Consider the following 18,822-nt stretch of genomic DNA (forward strand, 5'->3'; position numbering starts at 1 on the left):
AGCAAGTTGTGAAGAGGACACAAAAATTCTGCAAAGGGATATAGGCTAAGTGAGTGGACAAAAATTTGACAGATGGAGTACAATGTGCGAAAATGTGAGGTTATCCACTTTGGCAGAAATAATAGAAAAGCAAATTATAATTTAAATGGAGAAAAATTGCAAAGTGCTGCAGTACAGAGGGACCTAGGGGTCCTTGTGCATGAAACACAAAAAGTTAGTATGCAGGTGCAGCAAGTGATCAGGAAGGCAAATGGAATGTTGGCCTTTATTGCAATTGGGATAGAGTATAAAAGCAGAGAAGTCCTGCTACAACTGTACAGGGTATTGGTGAGGCCACACCTGGAGTACTGTGTACAGTTTTGGTCTCCGTATTTAAGGAAGGATATACTTGCATTGAAGGCTGTTCAGAGAAGGTTCACTAGGTTGATTGCAGAGATGAGGGGGTTGGCTTATGGAGATTGCTTGAGTACGTTGGGCCTATACGTATTGGAGTTCAGAAGAATAAAAGGTGATCTTATTGAAACGTTTAAGATAATGAGGGGACTCGACAGGGTAGATGCAGAGAGGATATTTCCACTCATAGGGGAAACTAAAACTAAGGGACATAAGGCTAAAATCTCCACTTTTTTTGCATGCTTAACACCCACTTAACGTCTATTTTACCACTGAAATGACATATAACGCCCATATATCACCCATTTAGCCACAAAATGGAAACTGACAGGCATTTTACAGAAAGTTATTGCCGAGCATTACTTTCCCCATGTGCTTAACGCCGGGAAAAAATTATACCGTCCGCCCACCTTTTTTGGGTGGAATCATCAGAATGGACGAAATCAACGCCCGTAATATCACCCAGCATTAATTTCCACACTGATTTAACGCCGAGATTCAATAAAAGCACCCGCCCACTTTTTTTTGTTGTAAAGAGCGTATTTACCTAAACTAGCGGCCATGAGATCGCCAAGCGTCACTTTCACCACCTCGCACACATATCGCTCACAATATCGCTCACCCAAAAACCGCCGAGAAAAAGTGGAACTAACCGGAACTAATCACAGCGTATTGGACGCCATGTTCTACATCACATGTCGCATCATTTAAAAGGCTGCTGTGCTTCAACCTCGAGGGAGTTTGGATGTACCCTGCAGGTCGTTGGAGTTGATGTGAACATCTGTACAAACATCTTTATCATACTGTGAACGATTGAAATTTAATAGGTGTTTTTGTCGGAACATTCATTCTTTGTGACCAATCGGTGAACAACAGAGAGCTATTGCAATGGGGCCTTTCCTTTCTCACCCTCTCTTGATGACTAATTACATGCAGCAGACTCAAGATCGCCGAAGGTATGCTCCACAGCGTTATGTGTCCAATGTAAGACATGCTTGACTGATGAGGAGGACCAGACGTTACACCCCCCGCAAGTACAGGGAGAAGCAGTCTTACCTCGACTTGCCTGACACCATCTTCCTTCGGAGACTGCGCTTCCACAAAAAGGTTATGACTGAGGTATGCCAGCTGATAAGGGAAAATCTGCAGCCTGCCAGCACCATCAGTACTGCACTGTCTGTCGAGGTCAAAGTCACCACGGCACTGTCGTTCTATGCCTCGGGTTCTTTTCAGGCCTCAGCTGGTGACATTTGCAGTCTGTCTCAGCATGCCACACATTGCTGCATTAGACAGGTCACTGTTCGCTTGCAGGAGGGACTTGATCAGCTTCCCTATGACCAGGGAGGCACAGAGTGAGAGGGCTCTAGGATTCTCCAGAATTGCAAACTTCCCCAAGGTGCAGGGAGCAGTAGACTGTGCGCACATCGCGATGCGGGCACCTTTTCAGGATGCAGAGGTTTTCAGAAACCGCAAGGGATTCCACTCCCTGAATGTCCAACTGGTTGTCGACCACCAGCAAATTATACTGGTAGTGAATGCTAAATTTCCGGGCAGCATCCATGATGCTCACATCCTGAGTGAGAGCATTGAATCTGACTTGTTTACCAATCAGTCACAAGGTCAATGCTGGATGCTTGGTGACAAAGGATATGGCCTCGCTACCTGGCTGATGACTCCACTGCGTGACACCCACACCGAAGCCGAGAGGCGATACAACGAGAGCCACAGAGCTACTCGCAATATCGTGGAGAAAACCATTGGAGTGCTGAAGCAGCACTTTAGATGCCTGGACCATTCAGGAGGCAAGCTCCAATACTACCCTGAGCAGGTAGCTCAATTCGTGGTGGTGTGCTCCATGCTGCACAACTTGGCTATCAGGAGGGGACAAGAATTGCCTGATGAGTCTGACAGTCCACCTCATCAGTGAGAGGAAGAGGAAGATGAGGAGGCGGACGCTGACATCGGCCCAGACAATCAGGCTGACGCTGAAGCCATGCCCCACCCCCCTGTAAACCGCATGAAAGGGCCCGTGGTGGCATTATAGTTGCAAGAGCCTTACGTCGGGAGCTCATCAATGATCGCTTTGCCTGAAAGAACATTGGTATTATTTACAAGGCTGTCACACTGCTGGGTGTGCAGGTGATACATCAATAGTGGGCATCACCTTGATGACAGTTAAAGTTTAAGTTGATTTAAGTTAAGTGTCATTATACCCTTTGATGTTAAGGAATCACCAGTGTGTAATGGTGCAGCTATCTGAGCCAATGTGCAACAATGTTTTGTTAAATAAAAAACATTTAAACCAAACATTTGTCTGAAATCATCAGTATTTCTGTAAAAACCAACTCTTCCTCCCCACCACCCCCCCCCCACCAGCCCCCCAGTCTCCCGCTTCTCCTCCTCACCTCTACCCCTTCCCCTTCCCCTCCTGACTCCAAGCCATCTGGCCGAGGAGCTCCTCAGGCGATGCTTCATTGGGGGGGTGGGGGGGATGACGGCCGAAACGCTGCTTGGACAGATAAGGGAGAGGACGGTCCTGAGGTGGGAACGTGCTCCGAGCCAGAAGCAAGATGTTGCTGCTGGCTCTCATGTGTGGTTGGCAAGGGGGGTGCGGCACCTTGGGGTGCAGTGCCACACTCCGGGACCGTTGGGAGCCCTCTGCCACCAGTGTTCCTGGCTACCAGTTCCAGGGCCTCCACCATCCTTTCCATGTTATATCTTATTTGTTGGACAAAAACTCGGTGCCAACTATGTTCATGGTGCTTAGTGGGCTTTTTGCTGCTGGTGAATCTCCCTTGTGCCTCCCACAACAACCAAACAAGCACACACCACAGCCACGCACGCCTTCAGTCCCTCTCAGCTCCCTCTCTCTCTGTGTCCTCTTCTGCGCATGTCATGATGGCGGTTGATCTGAATTGCGGGAATCGAGCATTGCCATGCCGTTGCTAAGGATGGCGACACTTTACGGCAGAAGGTCAGCAAGATTTAACGCTACCGGCCATTTCGCGATAATACCCATTTAAAAAAATTAAGACTCGGTGCTTTGAAAATGGGCGAGAAGCCGGCCATCTGAAAACCCTTTTTTACCACCCACGCCGGAAATAACGCCCATTTTTGGGCAATAAGCACAAAAGTGGAAAATCTAGCCCATAGTCTTAGAATAAGGGGCTGGCCATTTAAAATTGAGATGAGGAGAAATTTCTTCCCTTAGAGGATTGTAAATCTATGGAATTCTCTGCCCCAGAGAGCTGTGGAGGCTGGGTCATTGAATATATTTAAGGCGGAGATAGACGGGTTTTTGAGCAATAAGGGAGTAAAGGGTTATGAGGAGCGGGCAGGGAACTGGAGCTGAGTCCATGATCAGATCAGCCATTATCTTATTGAATGGCGGAGCAGGCTCGAGGGGCCAAATGGCCTACTCCTGCTTCTATTTCTTATGTTCTTATGTATCCTAAAAAGATTGATGAAATATGAAGTGGAGTTATCTGAGAGTTAAGGGCACGGCGAGGTCAGGGTGACAGAGTGGTGAGAGATTGTAGAGTGACGTGATCGGGGCCCAGGAGAGGCGTAAGTTTAGGGCCAGAAGAGGTGAGGGCCCAGAGGCAGCATGGGCGGGCCCACACTGCCATATGTGTGCACATTTGGCCCGTGCAGCAGAGCAGGTCTCCAGTCGTTTTGGTTAACCCTTGCCATTGGACCAAGACACAGCTCTGTCAAGCTCATGTGATGGCTGGTGTACAGCGGCCACCACACGTAAAAAAAAATCCGCACACAGGCATCTTCCACCCGTTAGGATGTAGTTCAGGACCTGGAATATTAGGTCCTTCATTGAAACACCTGTGAACTCATCCTTTTTTGGCGTAGAAGCAAGTTATCCTTGTTTCAAGGGACTGCCTATGATGAAGTGAGTGAGCCTTCCTTGCCTGGTTGTACCCCAGTCTGCCGCTGTAATATGCAGGTTAAGTTATCTTTTTAAAGACTACACTCTTAATTTCCTTGCATTAAAGCAGCTTAAACGGGACTTACGACAGTTGTTACACCGGTAGCTATGCAAATGAGCTGACCCAGGAAACCTTCATGTAAATACCTTTCCTGACCACTGGCATAAAAATGACACAACTCACCAGGTGAAAATTCACTCCCTCAGTGTTTATTTGAACTTAAACTATCTTGAAAAAATTCTATATTAAGTCACCTTGCATCTAAAGAGACCCTGCCCATCTCCATTCCCAGGCTGGTTATTAAACTGACCAGTAGGAGGCCAGCAACTACAAAGAAGTCACCACAAACAGCATACTGATTACATTGCCCTCATCCTTTTGACCAAAGCATGGAAACACACCGTATCCTGCTGAATGGTGGTTCCATCAATTGGAGCTACAGGAGCATCTGCTGCAGGAATACCAAGTTGTGGTCCCTAATTAACACATTTTTTCATTAATTCTATTCGTTGTCCCATGAGTTCTGAATTGATTGTTAAAATTATAAATTTTGCATACTGTACATACATCTCAGCAAAAAAGATGACCTTTTAGGTCAATCTTTTTCTACACTTTTGTTAATGGGGCAGATTTATGGTCGTCGATGTACCTACGGCGTGCCACCCGCATCCGAATAGAATACAAACTTACCTGATGGGGACCCTCCTTCGTGAACATGCTCTTTGACACTGCATACTCAAGGGCCACCGAGTGGCCTACTGATTCAGGGGCGAAGCGTAAAAGCATACCTGGAATTACATGGACCTGGTGCTCCAATCAATGGAAGCGTGAGTTTCCAGTTGATAGATATGTGGGAACCAGCATCAGGGTTAATTGTTCAATGGGATATGATAACTGATACACAGGGGAATAAAGTTACTGTGTTAAGTTGGACATGATAACTAATACTAGGGGGAATAAGTCAACAGAGGAGAAAGGAGGATGCAGACTGGCACTTGACCCGCTGAATCCACAGAACAGGCATAGTCATAGACCGTACGGTGACTATAAAAGCTTTAATGTCAGGAAATAAGATAATAATATATAGTTAGGTTTAATATTTTATTGGTTATTTTGGATTTAGTATGGGTTGAATTCAGATTGTCCCACACAAAAACTGGTGAAATGACAGCATCAAGCTTCAACATCAGTATTTCAATAAAATGTGTAGACAAAACAAATTTAACAATTTCACTTTTATGTGAACTAAATACATGCTGAACGATGCTTAAGTATTCCCTGACGCTGATGCAAATAGGCCCTGAATCTGTTTACATCAGCCGTAAAAGCTTCGTACATAATTGCTGGGCAGTTGGTGGGCAATCAGGATTTCCAAGGCAGAGCGGATGAACTGTCAAGTCGTAACTTGACAGATCACAAGTTTGGGATTTACCCAAGCGCATGCGGAAATCCTGAACTTGCAGTATATTTCAAAGGTGGTATGAAGGTGTATTCTGAGAGTATGCCATCATACTCACTGCAGATTCTGGCCCAATGTTTATAAGTGGTATTTACTACATCCACACAAAAATTAACCAAAAATTGGGTTGGTAGTTTGGAAATTCATGCCTTTGTTTGAACAGATTAGAGGGGGCTTTACACTATCTGTCTGGAGATATTTCTAAACCACCAATTCATACTGCTGAGACTAGTTGGCTGAAATGGAAAGTGTTCTATTCCCCAACACCAACATGGCTCACTCTGAGAAACCTAAAAAGAAAGGGAAAGTGCTTTGAAAGATAGTTTTTTAAAATGTTAGTACTCACCTGACTGCTGCAATTAATAATATATTGGTTGTGAGCCCTCTAGCCTGAGGCCATTTGGCACATCAGCATCAGTTCCAGATTATAAAGAAACAATTGAAAATAATGGGTTGAATCTGAAATTACACATAAGGATAATTTAGAATTTCCTATGTGAGTGAAGGATACCTACTGCTCCTTCTGATTGTAGTGTACTGTCATGATATTTTTAAAGGGTACTATTGGAAAGTTTTTTGAAAATCTTCATTGTTTGCTTGCTGAGCATATGATGACCAAATTCACATCAGAAAGCTCTGTTGCATCACAGAAGTATCTATTGCTTGCGCGTGATGTCATTACATCACAAGAGTTACAAATGAGGAAGGGCATTTACACTAGTGTAGGACGGTTGATGAACAGTGGTGTACATTAAAGGAGATATTTCATAACTCAAGAAAAATATTTTCCCGTGAGGAGGAAAGGGTGTAAACGAAAAGATAGCCATCCGTGGCTAACTAAAGAAATAAAGGATGGTATCCAATTAAAAACAAGGGCGTACAAAGTGGCCAAAACTAGTGGGAGGACAGAAGATTGGGAAACTTTTAAAAGCCAGCAAAGAATGAATTAAAAAATGATTAAGAAAGGGAAGATAGACTATGGAAGTAAACTAGCACGAAATATAAAAACAGATAGCAAGAGTTTCTATAGATATATAAAAAGGAAAAGAGTGGCTAAAGTATATGTTGGTCCCTTAGAGGACAAGACGAGGGAATTAGTGATGGGGAACATGGAGATAGCAGAAACTCTGAACAAATATTTTGTATCAGTCTTTACGGTAGAGGACACTAAAAATATCTCAACAGTGGATAATCAAGGTGCTATGGCTGCGGGGGGGTGGGGGGGGCGGCGGGGGGAAGGAACTTAACACAATCACAATCACTATGGAGGTAGTACTCAGTAAGACAATGGAACTAAAGGCGGATAAATCCCCTGGACCTGATGGTTTACATCCTAGGGTCTTAAGAGAAGTAGCAGCAGGGATAGTGGATGTAATTTACCAACATTCCCTGGATTCTGGGGAGGTCCCAGCAGATTGGAAAACTGCAAATGTAATGCCCCTATTTAAAAAAGAAGGCAGACAAAAAGCAGGAAACTATAGACCAGTTAGCCTAACATCTGTGGTTGGAAAGATGTTGGAGTCCATTATTAAAGAAGCAGTAGCAGGACATTTGGAAAAGCATAATTCAGTCAGGCAGAGTCAGCATGGATTTATGAAGGGGAAGTCATGTTTGACAAATTTGCTGGAATTCTTTGAGGATATAACAAACAGGGTGGATAAAGGGGAACCAGTGGATGTGGTGTATTTGGACTTCCAGAAGACATTTGACAAGGTGCCACATAAAAGGTTACTGCACAAGATAAAAGTTCACAGGGTTGGGGGTAATATATTAGCATGGATAGAGGATTGGCTAACTAACAGAAAACAGATAGTCGGGTTAAATGGTTTATTCTCGTGTTGGCAATCAATAACTAGTGGGATGCCGCAGGGATCAGTGCTGGGACCCCAACTATTTACAATCTATATTAATGACTTGGTTGAAAGGACCGAGTGTAATGTAGCCAAGTTTGCTGACGATACAAAAATGGGCGAAAAAGCAATATGTGAGGAGGACACTAAAAACTTGCAAAAGGACATAGACAGACGAGATGAGTGGGCAAAAATTTGGCAGATGGAGTATAATGTTGGAAAGTGTGAGGTTATGCACTTTGGCAGAAAAAAAATCGAAGAGCAAGTTATTATTTAAGTGGAGAAAACTTGCAAAGTGCTGCAGTACAGTGGGGCCTGGTGCATGGAACACAAAAGGTTAGAATGCAGGTACAGCAAGTGATCAGGAAGGCCAATGGAATCTTGGCCTTTATTGCAAAGGGGATGGAGTATAAAAGCAGGGAAGTCTTGCTACAGTTAGACAAGGTATTGGTGAGGCCACACCTAGAATACTGTGTGCAGTTTTGGTTTCCACATTTAAGAAAGAATATACTTGCTTTGGAGTCAGTTCAGAGAAGGTTCACTAGATTGATTCCAGAGATGAGGGGTTGACTTATGAGGAAAGGTTGAGTAGGTTGGGCCTCTACTCATTGGAATTCAGAAGAATGAGAGGTGATCTTATCGAAACATATAAAATTATGAGGGGGCTTGACAAGGTGGATGCAGAGAGGATGTTTCCACAGATAGGGGAGACTAGAACTAGAGGGCATAATCTTAGAATAAGGAGCCGCCCATTTAAAACTGAAATGAGGAATTTCTTCTCTCAGAGGGTTGTAAACCTGTGAAATTCGCTGCCTCAGAGAGCTGTGAAAGCTGGGTCATTAAATAAATTTAAGACAGAGATAGACAGTTTCTTAACTGATAAGGGAATAAGGGGTTATGGGGAGCGGGCAGGGAAGTGGACCTGAGTCCATGATCAGATCAGCCATGATCATATTAAATGGCGGAGTAGGCTCGAGGGGCCGTATGGCCTACTCCTGCTCCTATTTCTTATGTTCTTATGACATTCAGCCCATCTTAGTCTGTCCACCCAGAGAGACCTTTAAATTTCCCCTTTGTCAGTATCGAATTGTTTCTTAAAAAATTCTAGGGTTTTTACCTGCCTAATCTTCCTGGAAGTCTGTTCCATATGTATGAAATAAAGGAGAATTTCCTGCAATGTGTCCTAAATTTACCTTTTTACTAGTTGGAATCTATATTTCCTTGTCCTACTCTCAATATTTAACAGAAGTAATATTCTGTGTTTACCTTTTGCATTCTCATGACTATATTATATAACTCCATCGGATCACCTCTCAGGCACCTCATTGCCAAGCTGAAAAGCCCATGGGGGTAAAATGTATGACCGATCTGATCCCATTAGTTTTCCTTTAAACTCAGTCACTATATATCAGAAGGTAGAGTTTCTGCTTTGGGTGCAATTAGAAAATTTGCCCAAAATGCATTTGAAATTGTGCTGGTTTTTACTAACATTTATTTGCATAATCATAAACATAATATCTTTCATGAAGCAGCGCAATCAGAGAGCATAATAGAATGTAATTGTTTCTTTTTATTTTCTTTTGATTAAAAAGTATTCCTTGATGTATTTAAGCCTGGTAACCTGGTGCAGTTTTATTAATACAACTTAAAATGGGTTAACAAGGGTGTCCAGTCCTCCACTTTTAAGTAACCTGATTTAAAAATCCCTGAAAATGACTTAAAAAAAACTATACTGAACCATTTAATAGTTTTATTGGTGTATACTAGTCAATTTCTTTGTAGATTATATCTTTTTTGATATGAAAAACCACCTAAGAAAAATTAGTGCAATTTGAAGAGCCTTCCTTAACCAGCGCAATCGGTGGAATCTCTCAATTTCGACCTGGAGATGTGGCCAGTTTTGTGGCCAGGGTCTGATGTGAGCACATTGAGCCTTAAATCAGCGTAAAATATTGCAGAAAACACAAACGTAAGTGCTTTTGGGCGTAACTCACTTATGTTTAAAATTCTCCAATCATTTGCGCTGGTTCGGCCGATTCCACCCGGTTCTGCTGATATTACTGGCATAAACAAGAAGAAACTCGACCCTAAGCAATCCAAATTCTTGTAACACGCTTATTTTGATGTATATGGTGCAAGGTTGGTTCAAACTGGCTTTCAAACAGTAGTGCAATCACAGTGTGCTTTGTTCAGTTAAATGTGTGATAATGGCCCAGAATTTGCTGTAGCCAGCCAATGAATGGCATCCGCCATTAGTTAGACTTACCCTTGCCCGTTTCATTTCCATGAGATCTTGCATTGGAAGTTTCTGGAAATGGGAGATGGAAATGGTGCAGCACCCTCTACAGGGCATCGGGCATCTGTATGAACAGGGAAACCAACTGTCTATCTCCTTAACCAATCAGATTGAAAGATTGTGAAATGAACACTGCTGAGTCTGAACTAGGAAGTGTAAATTAGAATGGTGAATTCAGTGTCAAATCAAATACAGAAAGATAAATAAAGAGAGGGAAAGAAAGATGGGATTAAGAGTGAGAGGAAAGAGACAGAAAGAAAAAGTATTAAAAAAATATAATTAATTAAAAAAAAATCTCCAACAACAATTAAAAGCTGAAGGAATGAGACTTCACACTTATCATAGTTAATTTTCAGTGCCAGAGAGGTTGTTTGGGAGTAATAAACACTTATCACACTGATAAAAAGGGTACTTAAACTGAAATAGATAAGCCAAGTTTAGATCATATCTACCATTCAAGTGCAGGCACTTCATGCCATTCAATGTACTTGACTTACGAGGCAGACAGTGAAATGCTATTTTTGCGAAGCTAACGGCAGAGCAATGCATCTTGGAAAGCCACTTACAGATTTTTGCATTTAATTGCACATCTGGCCTCGTCTGAAGATGCTGTGCACTTTGCTCATAAATACTGGTGAGTGCCATTACCCTTACCGTTTGTTTTGACAGGAAAATCTGGGCCAATTCTTTATTTTTAATTTTACTGCGAGTTATGAACAAGTCCAAACTGGCAACCGTGGAAAGGGTAGTTAAGTGGTTGAGTCATCAGAAAGTAGTTGAACTGACTGGAAACTTCACAGGAAAAAATAAGGAGGTGAATTTCTTTTGGGCTTTCTCGTGGGATATTTTGGAGTAAGTTTCCTTCCATTTTTACTGTAATCTTTTTCTTGCTTTCATTGTTCATTTGCCTACCCTACCACCTTTGAAGCTGAGAGGGCAGGCACAAGGTCTGCTCCCAAGCTGCTGGCAATGTCACTTGTTCATCGTCACTGAATGACCTTCCCTCTTTGCTCGGAATCACGGCTGCCTCCACTTGATGCCCCACTCTTTGATGAGGCTCAGGTTGGGAGTTGAGTTGAGTGGTGTGGGTCCTGAACCTGTATCTCTCCCCATCTCATGCACTGTGTTGCATCCTAACATTCACCTGTAGCCTAGGATCTCACACACAGCAAAACCAGAATCACATAATTGCAGGCAAAACCAGAATCCATAATTTTCCTCCAATTGAAATCAATTTGTTTTTGTACATAACTAAAGCAGAGGTAAAGACATAGATTTCAATATTAAAAATTTAAACAATTCAAAGGATATGTTACAGCTGAGATGCTTCTTTTTGTAACACAAATTAATTAATGTTATCTATTTTCATTAGGAGGAAAAATTTATCATGATTGGAGAGGCCTTATATCACAAGAATCTTCCAGAATTTACTCTGTTGCAGAGGTGAGCTCGACTCCCCAAAGAGCATGGTCACAAAAGAAGGTTTTGAAAAGACAGAAGCAGTCTGCACCACAAGGCGATGGACAAAAAGCTCTCGACTCCATCTTACACCAAAATGATACTGCAGGCCAGAAGGTATGAGAAAGATGCCACATATGTTAGTCATGCTTTTATTAAAGTTGGGTATACAGTTATCTTGGATTGTTTTACTTTAGAAATTAAATTAACATGAGAGAATGGTTATATTTTTAAACAAACTTTAGGCTAGAAATTAATGTTGGTTATATCTACAGATGAAAGCTCATGTGATACTTGATCTGTCCACAGAGACACTAACATATTTGTTTGAATATCACTGAGATCATTAACAGTAATTTCTATCCTCTAAAGAATTAAATAATTGTAAAATTTTAGCTTGTACTATGAATACTTATGTCCTTAAGGGATAGAAAATAAAACTTAGAAACGGCAACTAACTCCTTGTAAGCACACTACTTTTATGCTCAATTTAATTGCAAATTTAATGCTTCTCAGCTGTTTCTTATTCTTTTAGATAGAGTACTCTGTGACTACTTTCTTTTTAAACCCATCTGGTTACTATATCTTAAGCATGGATGTAACAATGGGGCAGAATTTGTGGGCGGTATGACAGTGTGCTCTCAGAGTACGCCGTCATACCACCTTTGAAATTGACCGCAAGTTCGGAGTCTCCACTAAATCCCGAACTTGCGATCTGTCACGTTCCGCCTTGACAGATCATCTGCTGCAACTGTGAAATCTTTATTGATGGCGCAGAGTTGGCTAATTGCCCACCAACTGCCCAGCAATTAGGCACTGCGTAAGGGGAGTGGGGCTATGCAGCAACTTGGAATATACACCCACATGATAGAAAAATCTTCAAAATAAATATCTATATCCACCCAACTATCTCTTTGTTCAAATTATTACAACTGATCCCAACACAACCCGCTAAGACAAATAGACAAAGGGTGAAAACAATCTACCAAGAATGAAAGACTGATTTATTTATTAATATAACTGAGGTGAGTGAGACTAAAAAATCATGAATGTGCATCGGAGATTTCTGTTTCCTGATTGAAGCACCGCCCCAGTTGACCTTGGGTGCTCCATGGATCCATGGGCCACTACGCTTCGCTCAGCTCCGCAGCTGGAGTTCTTTGAGGATATAACAAGCAGGGTGGATAAGGGGGAACCAGTGGATGTGGTGTGTTTGGATTTCCAGAAAGCATTCGATAAGGTGCCACATAAGAGGTTACTGCATAAGATAAAAGTTCACAGGGTTGGGGGTAATATATTAGCATGGATAGCGGATTGGCTAGCTAACAGAAAACAGAGAGTCGGGATAAATTGGTCATTTTCCGGCTGGCAAATAATGACTAGTGGGGTGCCGCAGGGATCGGTGCTGGGTCCTCAACTATTTACAATCTATATTAATGACTTGGATGAAGGAAGAAAACCATTGGAGTGCTTAAGCAGTACTTTAGATGCCTGGACCACTCAGGAGGTGAGCTCCAATACCACCCTTGGTTGCTCAATTTATGGTGGTGTGCTCCATGCTGCACAACTTGGCTATCAGGAGGGGACAAGAATTGCCTGAAGAGTCTGACAGTCCACCTCACCAGAGAGAGGATGAGGAGGATGAGGAGGTGGATGCTGACATCGACCTAGACAATCAGGCTGATGCTGAAGCCATGCCCCCACCCCTTGTAGACCGCAGGAAAGGGCCTGTGGTGGCATGATAGTTGCAAGACTCTTACGTTAGGAACTCATCAATGAGCGCTTTGCCTGAAAGAACGTTGGTGGTATTTACAAAGCTGACACACTGCTGGGTGTGCAGGTGATACATCAATGTTGGGCATCACTATGGTGACAGTTAAAGTTTAAATTGATTGAAGTTAAGTGTAATTATACCCTTTGATATTAAGGAATCACTAACGTGTAACGGTGCAGCTATCTGAGCCAATGCGCAACAAGGTCTTGTTAAATAAAAAACATTTAAACTGAACATTTTTCTGAAATTACATCTGTAAACCACCCCCCACACCCCCCCCTCCCGCCGCTTCTCCTCCCCACCTCTACCCCTTCCCCGTCCCCTCCTGACTCCAAGCTGCCTGGCTGAGGAGCTCCTCAGGTGATGCTTCATTGGGGAGGGGGGGAGGGGCGGGGATGACAGCTGAACCACTGCTTGGATGGATACGGGAGAGGACAGTCCCGAGGTGGGAACGTGCTCCGAGCCAGAAGCAAGATGTTGCTCCTGGCTCTCATGTGTCATTGGCAATGGGGGTGCCGCACCTTGGGGTGCAGTGTCGCACTCGGGGACCATTGGGAGCCCTCTGTCACCAGTGTTCCTGGCTACCAGCTCCAGGGCCTCCTCCATCCCTTCCATGTTATATATTATTTGTTGGACAAAACTTGGTGCCAACTATGTTCTTGGTGTTTAGTAGGTTTTTTTGCTGCTGATGAATCTCCCTCGTACCTCCCACAACAGCCAAACAAGCACACACTACAGCCACACACACTTTCACGCCCTCTCAGTTCCCTCTCTCTCTGTGTCCTCTTCTGCGCATGTCATGATGACTCTTGACCTCCTGAATCGCGGGAATCGAGCGTTGCCATGCCGTTGCTAAGGACGGCGACACTTTACAGCAGAAGGTCATTGAGATTTAACGCTACCGCCCATTTCATATCGCTCGCGGTGACGCCCAATTTAAAAAATGAGACTAGGTGTTTTGAGAATGGGTGAGAAGCCAGTGATCTGAAAACTCATTTTTAGTGTCCACGCCGGAAATACCGCCCATTTTTGGGCGATCTGCACAAAAGTGTAAAATCTAGCCCATAGTCTCAGAATAAGGGGCCGCCCATTTAAAACAGAGATGTGGAGAAATTTCTTCTCTCAGAGGGTTGTAAATTTATGGAATTCTGTGCCCCAGAGAATTGTGGAGGCTGGGTCATTGAATATATTTAAGGCAGAGATCGACAGATTTTTGAGTGAGAAGGGAGCAGACAGGGAAATGGAGCTGAGTCCATGATCAGATCAGCCATGTTCTTATTGAATGACGGAGCAGGCTCGAGGGGCCAAATGGCCTACTCCTGCTCCTATTTCTTATGTTCTTATGTTCGAAGGAGGCCTCGCACCAGGTAAGTGCAAATTTATTTCAGAGGTTGGCGGCGTACTCCTTAGCTACGCTGATGACCGCAATTTCAGGCCAATGCATTTGAAAAATATGTCTGTCTGTGCTTTGAGACTTTGCAAGTCTGACTCGACTACATGCGTGGGATTCGTTAATTTAGTGGCTTATTTACTTGGAATCTCATGCCGCTAATCACTTCCATTTATTCCTAGAGAAAGTCAAGCATGAATCTTTTCCATTTGCATGAGCAGTTTTGCATTCAGAAATTATGACTTCAGAGAAAACCTGTCACCTTTTAAATAAAAAGAGAGTACTTCCAGTATCAAGTATTTCTCCAGCTAAGTATATATCTACCTATAGATTAATAACTCTTCCTTTTATTGGGCTCTTCCTGTCATTTCAGGCATTCTGCATCCAAAGTTGCTCTGAGGTTATAAGATTAATTTTTTGATACCCGCAGCAGTGGCAAGGCGCCACATTAGTTTTTCCAATATCTGACAGCTGTGTTCAAAGTCTCATCATCGATCTGAATCCTTGCAAGATGGGTCCATCCTTGAATAATTGCACCTACTTCTTGGAAACCTGTGTTTCAGACTCGCCTGGGTACGAATCCAGAGACACAGGAGCCCAGAAAAATTAGTACCAGCTGAGTGCAGAGTAGTAACCTGATCGTATTATTTTTTCTTGGTTTGGGCACTGGCATCCAAGCTTTTTGAAAAATTAAATTTGGAATGGTAGGGTTCCACCAGGGGGAAATATTTTAATAAACATTATCAGGTATCTCCTACAAGCGAGGAGACAATTGTTTAAATTAGATAGACTGTTCAGTGTTTTCTGAAATTACCCCCCATGAACAACTCTTCTTTTGCTTAGTCCTCTGAGATGTATTTAATGTTACTGATTTTACATAGACCTTTTTATGTCTCCTCGCTCAAATTATATTTCGCACTTGTATTGCAGGGTGGCAAAGCAGTATGCATATGTGCTTGAATGCCCACACAGAATGCAATTTCCCTGGATAATTAGCTCTTTTCAGTGTGGTACAAAACAGTAAGGTGGCTTTCAGGACTGCCAAAGTTATTTTTAAAAGAAAAAGGAAAATAAAAGATGGGCTACACAGTAACTGCAATTATATTTTACAGCCTACGTGAAGAAAAATCATTGTAACATGATCTATGTAAGAACTAGTTAATTTTTAGCAAGTAAGGTGCTACAACTGATTATAATATGAGGTTTGACCAAATGCTAAATCAACCATAATTATCTTCCAAGGTAAAAACACATCTGTTATTGCTGCTATGTCCTGGTAACAGTGTATCTATGTTGCCTTTGTTAGATATCAGCTAACCATTTTCATTACACCCTTTAATTTAACCTTTGAATGATAATTTGAAAACTGTAATCTTTGGTAACCAAATGACTAGCCATGACTTGTCATCAAGAAATTATAATGTCAGATGAAATAGACAAGAACAACAACTTGTATTTATATAGTGCATTTAATGTAGTGAAACGTCCCAAGGTGCTTCACAGGAGTATTTTGAGATAAAAAATTTGACACCGAGCCAGATAAGTAGAAATTAGCGCAGGTGACCAACAGCTTGGTCAAAGAGGTATGTTTTAAGGAGCGTCTTGAAGGAGGGAAGAGAGATAGAGAGGCAGAGAGATTTAGACAGGAAGTTCCAGAGCTTGGGGCCTAAGCAACAGAAGGCACGGCCACCAATGGTTGAGCAATTATAATCAGGGATGCTCAGGAGGACAGAATTAGAGGAGCGCAGACATCTCGGAGGGTTGTGGGGCTGGAGGAGAGTACAGAGATAGGGAGGGGCGAGGCCATGGAGAGATTTGAAAATAAAGATGAGAATTTTGAAATTGAGGCGTTGCTTAACCGGAAACAGCATGTAATGACAGTCCCGCAATTTCTCCCCTCACCTCACCCATTCCTCCAGCCAGTGTTGCTACTTCATGTTTCAGTCCCGCTAATTCTACCCTCACCCCACCAAAGGTTTCCAGGAGAAAACTCGTTAGTTGGATGTTCTCCCCACTCATCCCCATGAGATGTCCTATGTTCACTGCATTCTGTGTTTCTGGTTCAGCTCTCACTTCCACCCTCCTGTGCCGTCTCGCAGGTGTGGCTTGCTGCGATACACTGGGACACGCAGCCTCAGACGGTACACCTTGAAATGTCACGTCGATTGATTGCTCAGGAAAGGGCTTGGAATCCTCGAGGGGTTCATCATCTCCAATTCCAGTGTAACCATCTCGGTATCGGAGTCTTCCTGCTGCTCTTCATTCTCCTGATGTAGAATATCTGGACTGACGGCTTCCAGAACATGCTCTTCTTCTACTTCAGGTGCATCTTCTGTCTCCTCCTGATGCGCAATATCTGCAAAACATAACAGGGATGCTTGGTTAGCAGCAGGGAGGAAAGGGAAGCATAGCCAGCACACGCAGTACTTAACATTTTTGCCAACCCAGACTGTTCAATTCGCAGGGCTTACTCTCTTCTTGGTAAACTGGGCCCAGCTTCCCCGTTGGTAGTTGATCTTCTCCTGTAAGATTTAATCATATAAGCTATCCTCTGTTCCACGGCTGTTAGTTGCAACCTACTTGCCGGAGCTCCTCCAGTTTTTGACCATTCTTGGTTGATCTGTGACACCATCGTCTGCAAAGATGAAAATAGAACTTTTTAAGAGGGGGTCCTTCTGCACACACACACACACACACACACACACACACAATGAAGCACATTTACAGAGGTTTATGCAGTGCATAAATATAAATATAAATGCAAATAAATTTAAATAAAAATATTATTTACAGTCACTGTGTTGCGTATGCAATAACTCAATAGGCTTAGTACCGTGAACTCAATCAGGTACGACCTGACTCTACTTTATTAGCTCTCAAAGTGAGGATTAAACATGGAGGCTTTCTTTATATACAAGGGCTGCACGTGTGTGTCTGTGGCCCAATGACCTCCGACGCTCGCTCCTCCTGATGGCAGGTAAACCCAGGCATACATACATTACATCATTCCCCCCAAGATCTTGGTATCAGTCCTATTTACAAATTGAGACAGTCCAGGGCTTTCCGCTCCCTAGTTGATCGTCTCAGTTCAATTCCAGATTGGGTGAGCTCTCCGAGTCATTCATGACTTGAGGCTGGATAGCCGATCTACTGGGAGTGGCAAAGTAAATTGTGACCTTAGTCTTTTATTGCAGGTCTCCAGAATGCCTCTCCAACCTGTGAAGCCTCCTTAAATATCTGTGCTCCCAAGGGATTATGGGATCCCGTGGGACTCCAGGGGATGAGCCCTCTGGTGGCTGTACATAGTATATACTAGTATACATAGATAACAACACTCCCCGCAAAAGTCAATAGTGTAACTATTTACAATGTGAGTCGATCTGGGGCCCTTCTTGCCCTGGTTGATCGCCTCGGTGTGAAAGCTGGTATTGGAGAATCAATTATTGTGCCCTCGCTGGGCTGCTGTGCAGCTGGCCTTACTGAGCTGCCTGATGTGGTGGGTACTGCTGGGCTGCTGTGGATGATGGGTTCTGCTTCGTGGCCAACCGTGGTGCCGGTTGTCACTGGTGTGTGTGTTGGGGGGTCAAAGAAGGTAGGGTCCAAAGTGGGCTGCTCAGGATAGTCCGTGAATGTGAGTTAGATTTGGACCAAGTGTTTCCGGTGAATGAGTCCATTTGAAAATTTGACCCGAAACACCCTGCTCCCCTCTTTGGCCACAACAGTTCCGGGAAGCCACTTGGGACCTTGTCCATAATTCAATACAATTACAAGATCATTGATTTCAATTTCGCGTGACACATTTGCACTATCATAGTATGTACTTTGTTGAAGCTGTCTGCTCTCTATCTATTCATGTAGATCAGGGTGAACTAACGAGAGCCTTGTCTTAAGTGCTCTTTTCATGAGCAGTTCAGCAGGTGGGATCCCAGTAAGCGAATGGGGTATCGTGCGATAGCTAAGCAGGACTTGGGATAGGCGAGTCTGCAGTGAGCCTTCCGTTAGTCTTTTCAAGCCCTGCTTGATGGTTTGCACTGCTCTCTCTGCCTGATCATTGGACGCTGGTTTAAATGGGGCAGATGTGACATATTTGATCCCGTTGCGGGTCATGAATTCTTTGAACTCAGCACTGGTAAAGCATGGCCCGTTGTCACTCACCAGGACATCTGGTAGGCCGTGTGTGGCAAACATGGCCCACAGGGTTTCAATGGTGGCAGCAGACGTGCTAGCCGACATTATATCACATTCAATCCATTTGGAGTAC

At 43.4% G+C, this 18,822-nt stretch overlaps 1 protein-coding gene across 9 annotated transcripts in view; it reads left to right on the forward strand.

Moving 5' to 3' along the window:
• LOC139233945 (uncharacterized) overlaps positions 1–18,822 on the forward strand; it is a 926,529-nt gene that overhangs the window by 519,370 nt on the left and 388,337 nt on the right. For all 9 annotated transcript variants that reach the window (XR_011588246.1, XM_070864651.1, XM_070864643.1 and 6 more), the window contains one exon: positions 11,312–11,514. Coding sequence is in view for 8 of the 9 variants with exons in the window: in XM_070864651.1 (XP_070720752.1) it covers positions 11,312–11,514 (203 nt within the window). In the remaining variant the exon portion in view is untranslated. The remainder of the gene's footprint in view (positions 1–11,311; positions 11,515–18,822) is intronic.

Source organism: Pristiophorus japonicus, chromosome 2 (assembly GCF_044704955.1).
Source record: "Pristiophorus japonicus isolate sPriJap1 chromosome 2, sPriJap1.hap1, whole genome shotgun sequence".
In the NCBI taxonomy this organism is placed as follows: domain Eukaryota; kingdom Metazoa; phylum Chordata; class Chondrichthyes; family Pristiophoridae; genus Pristiophorus; species Pristiophorus japonicus.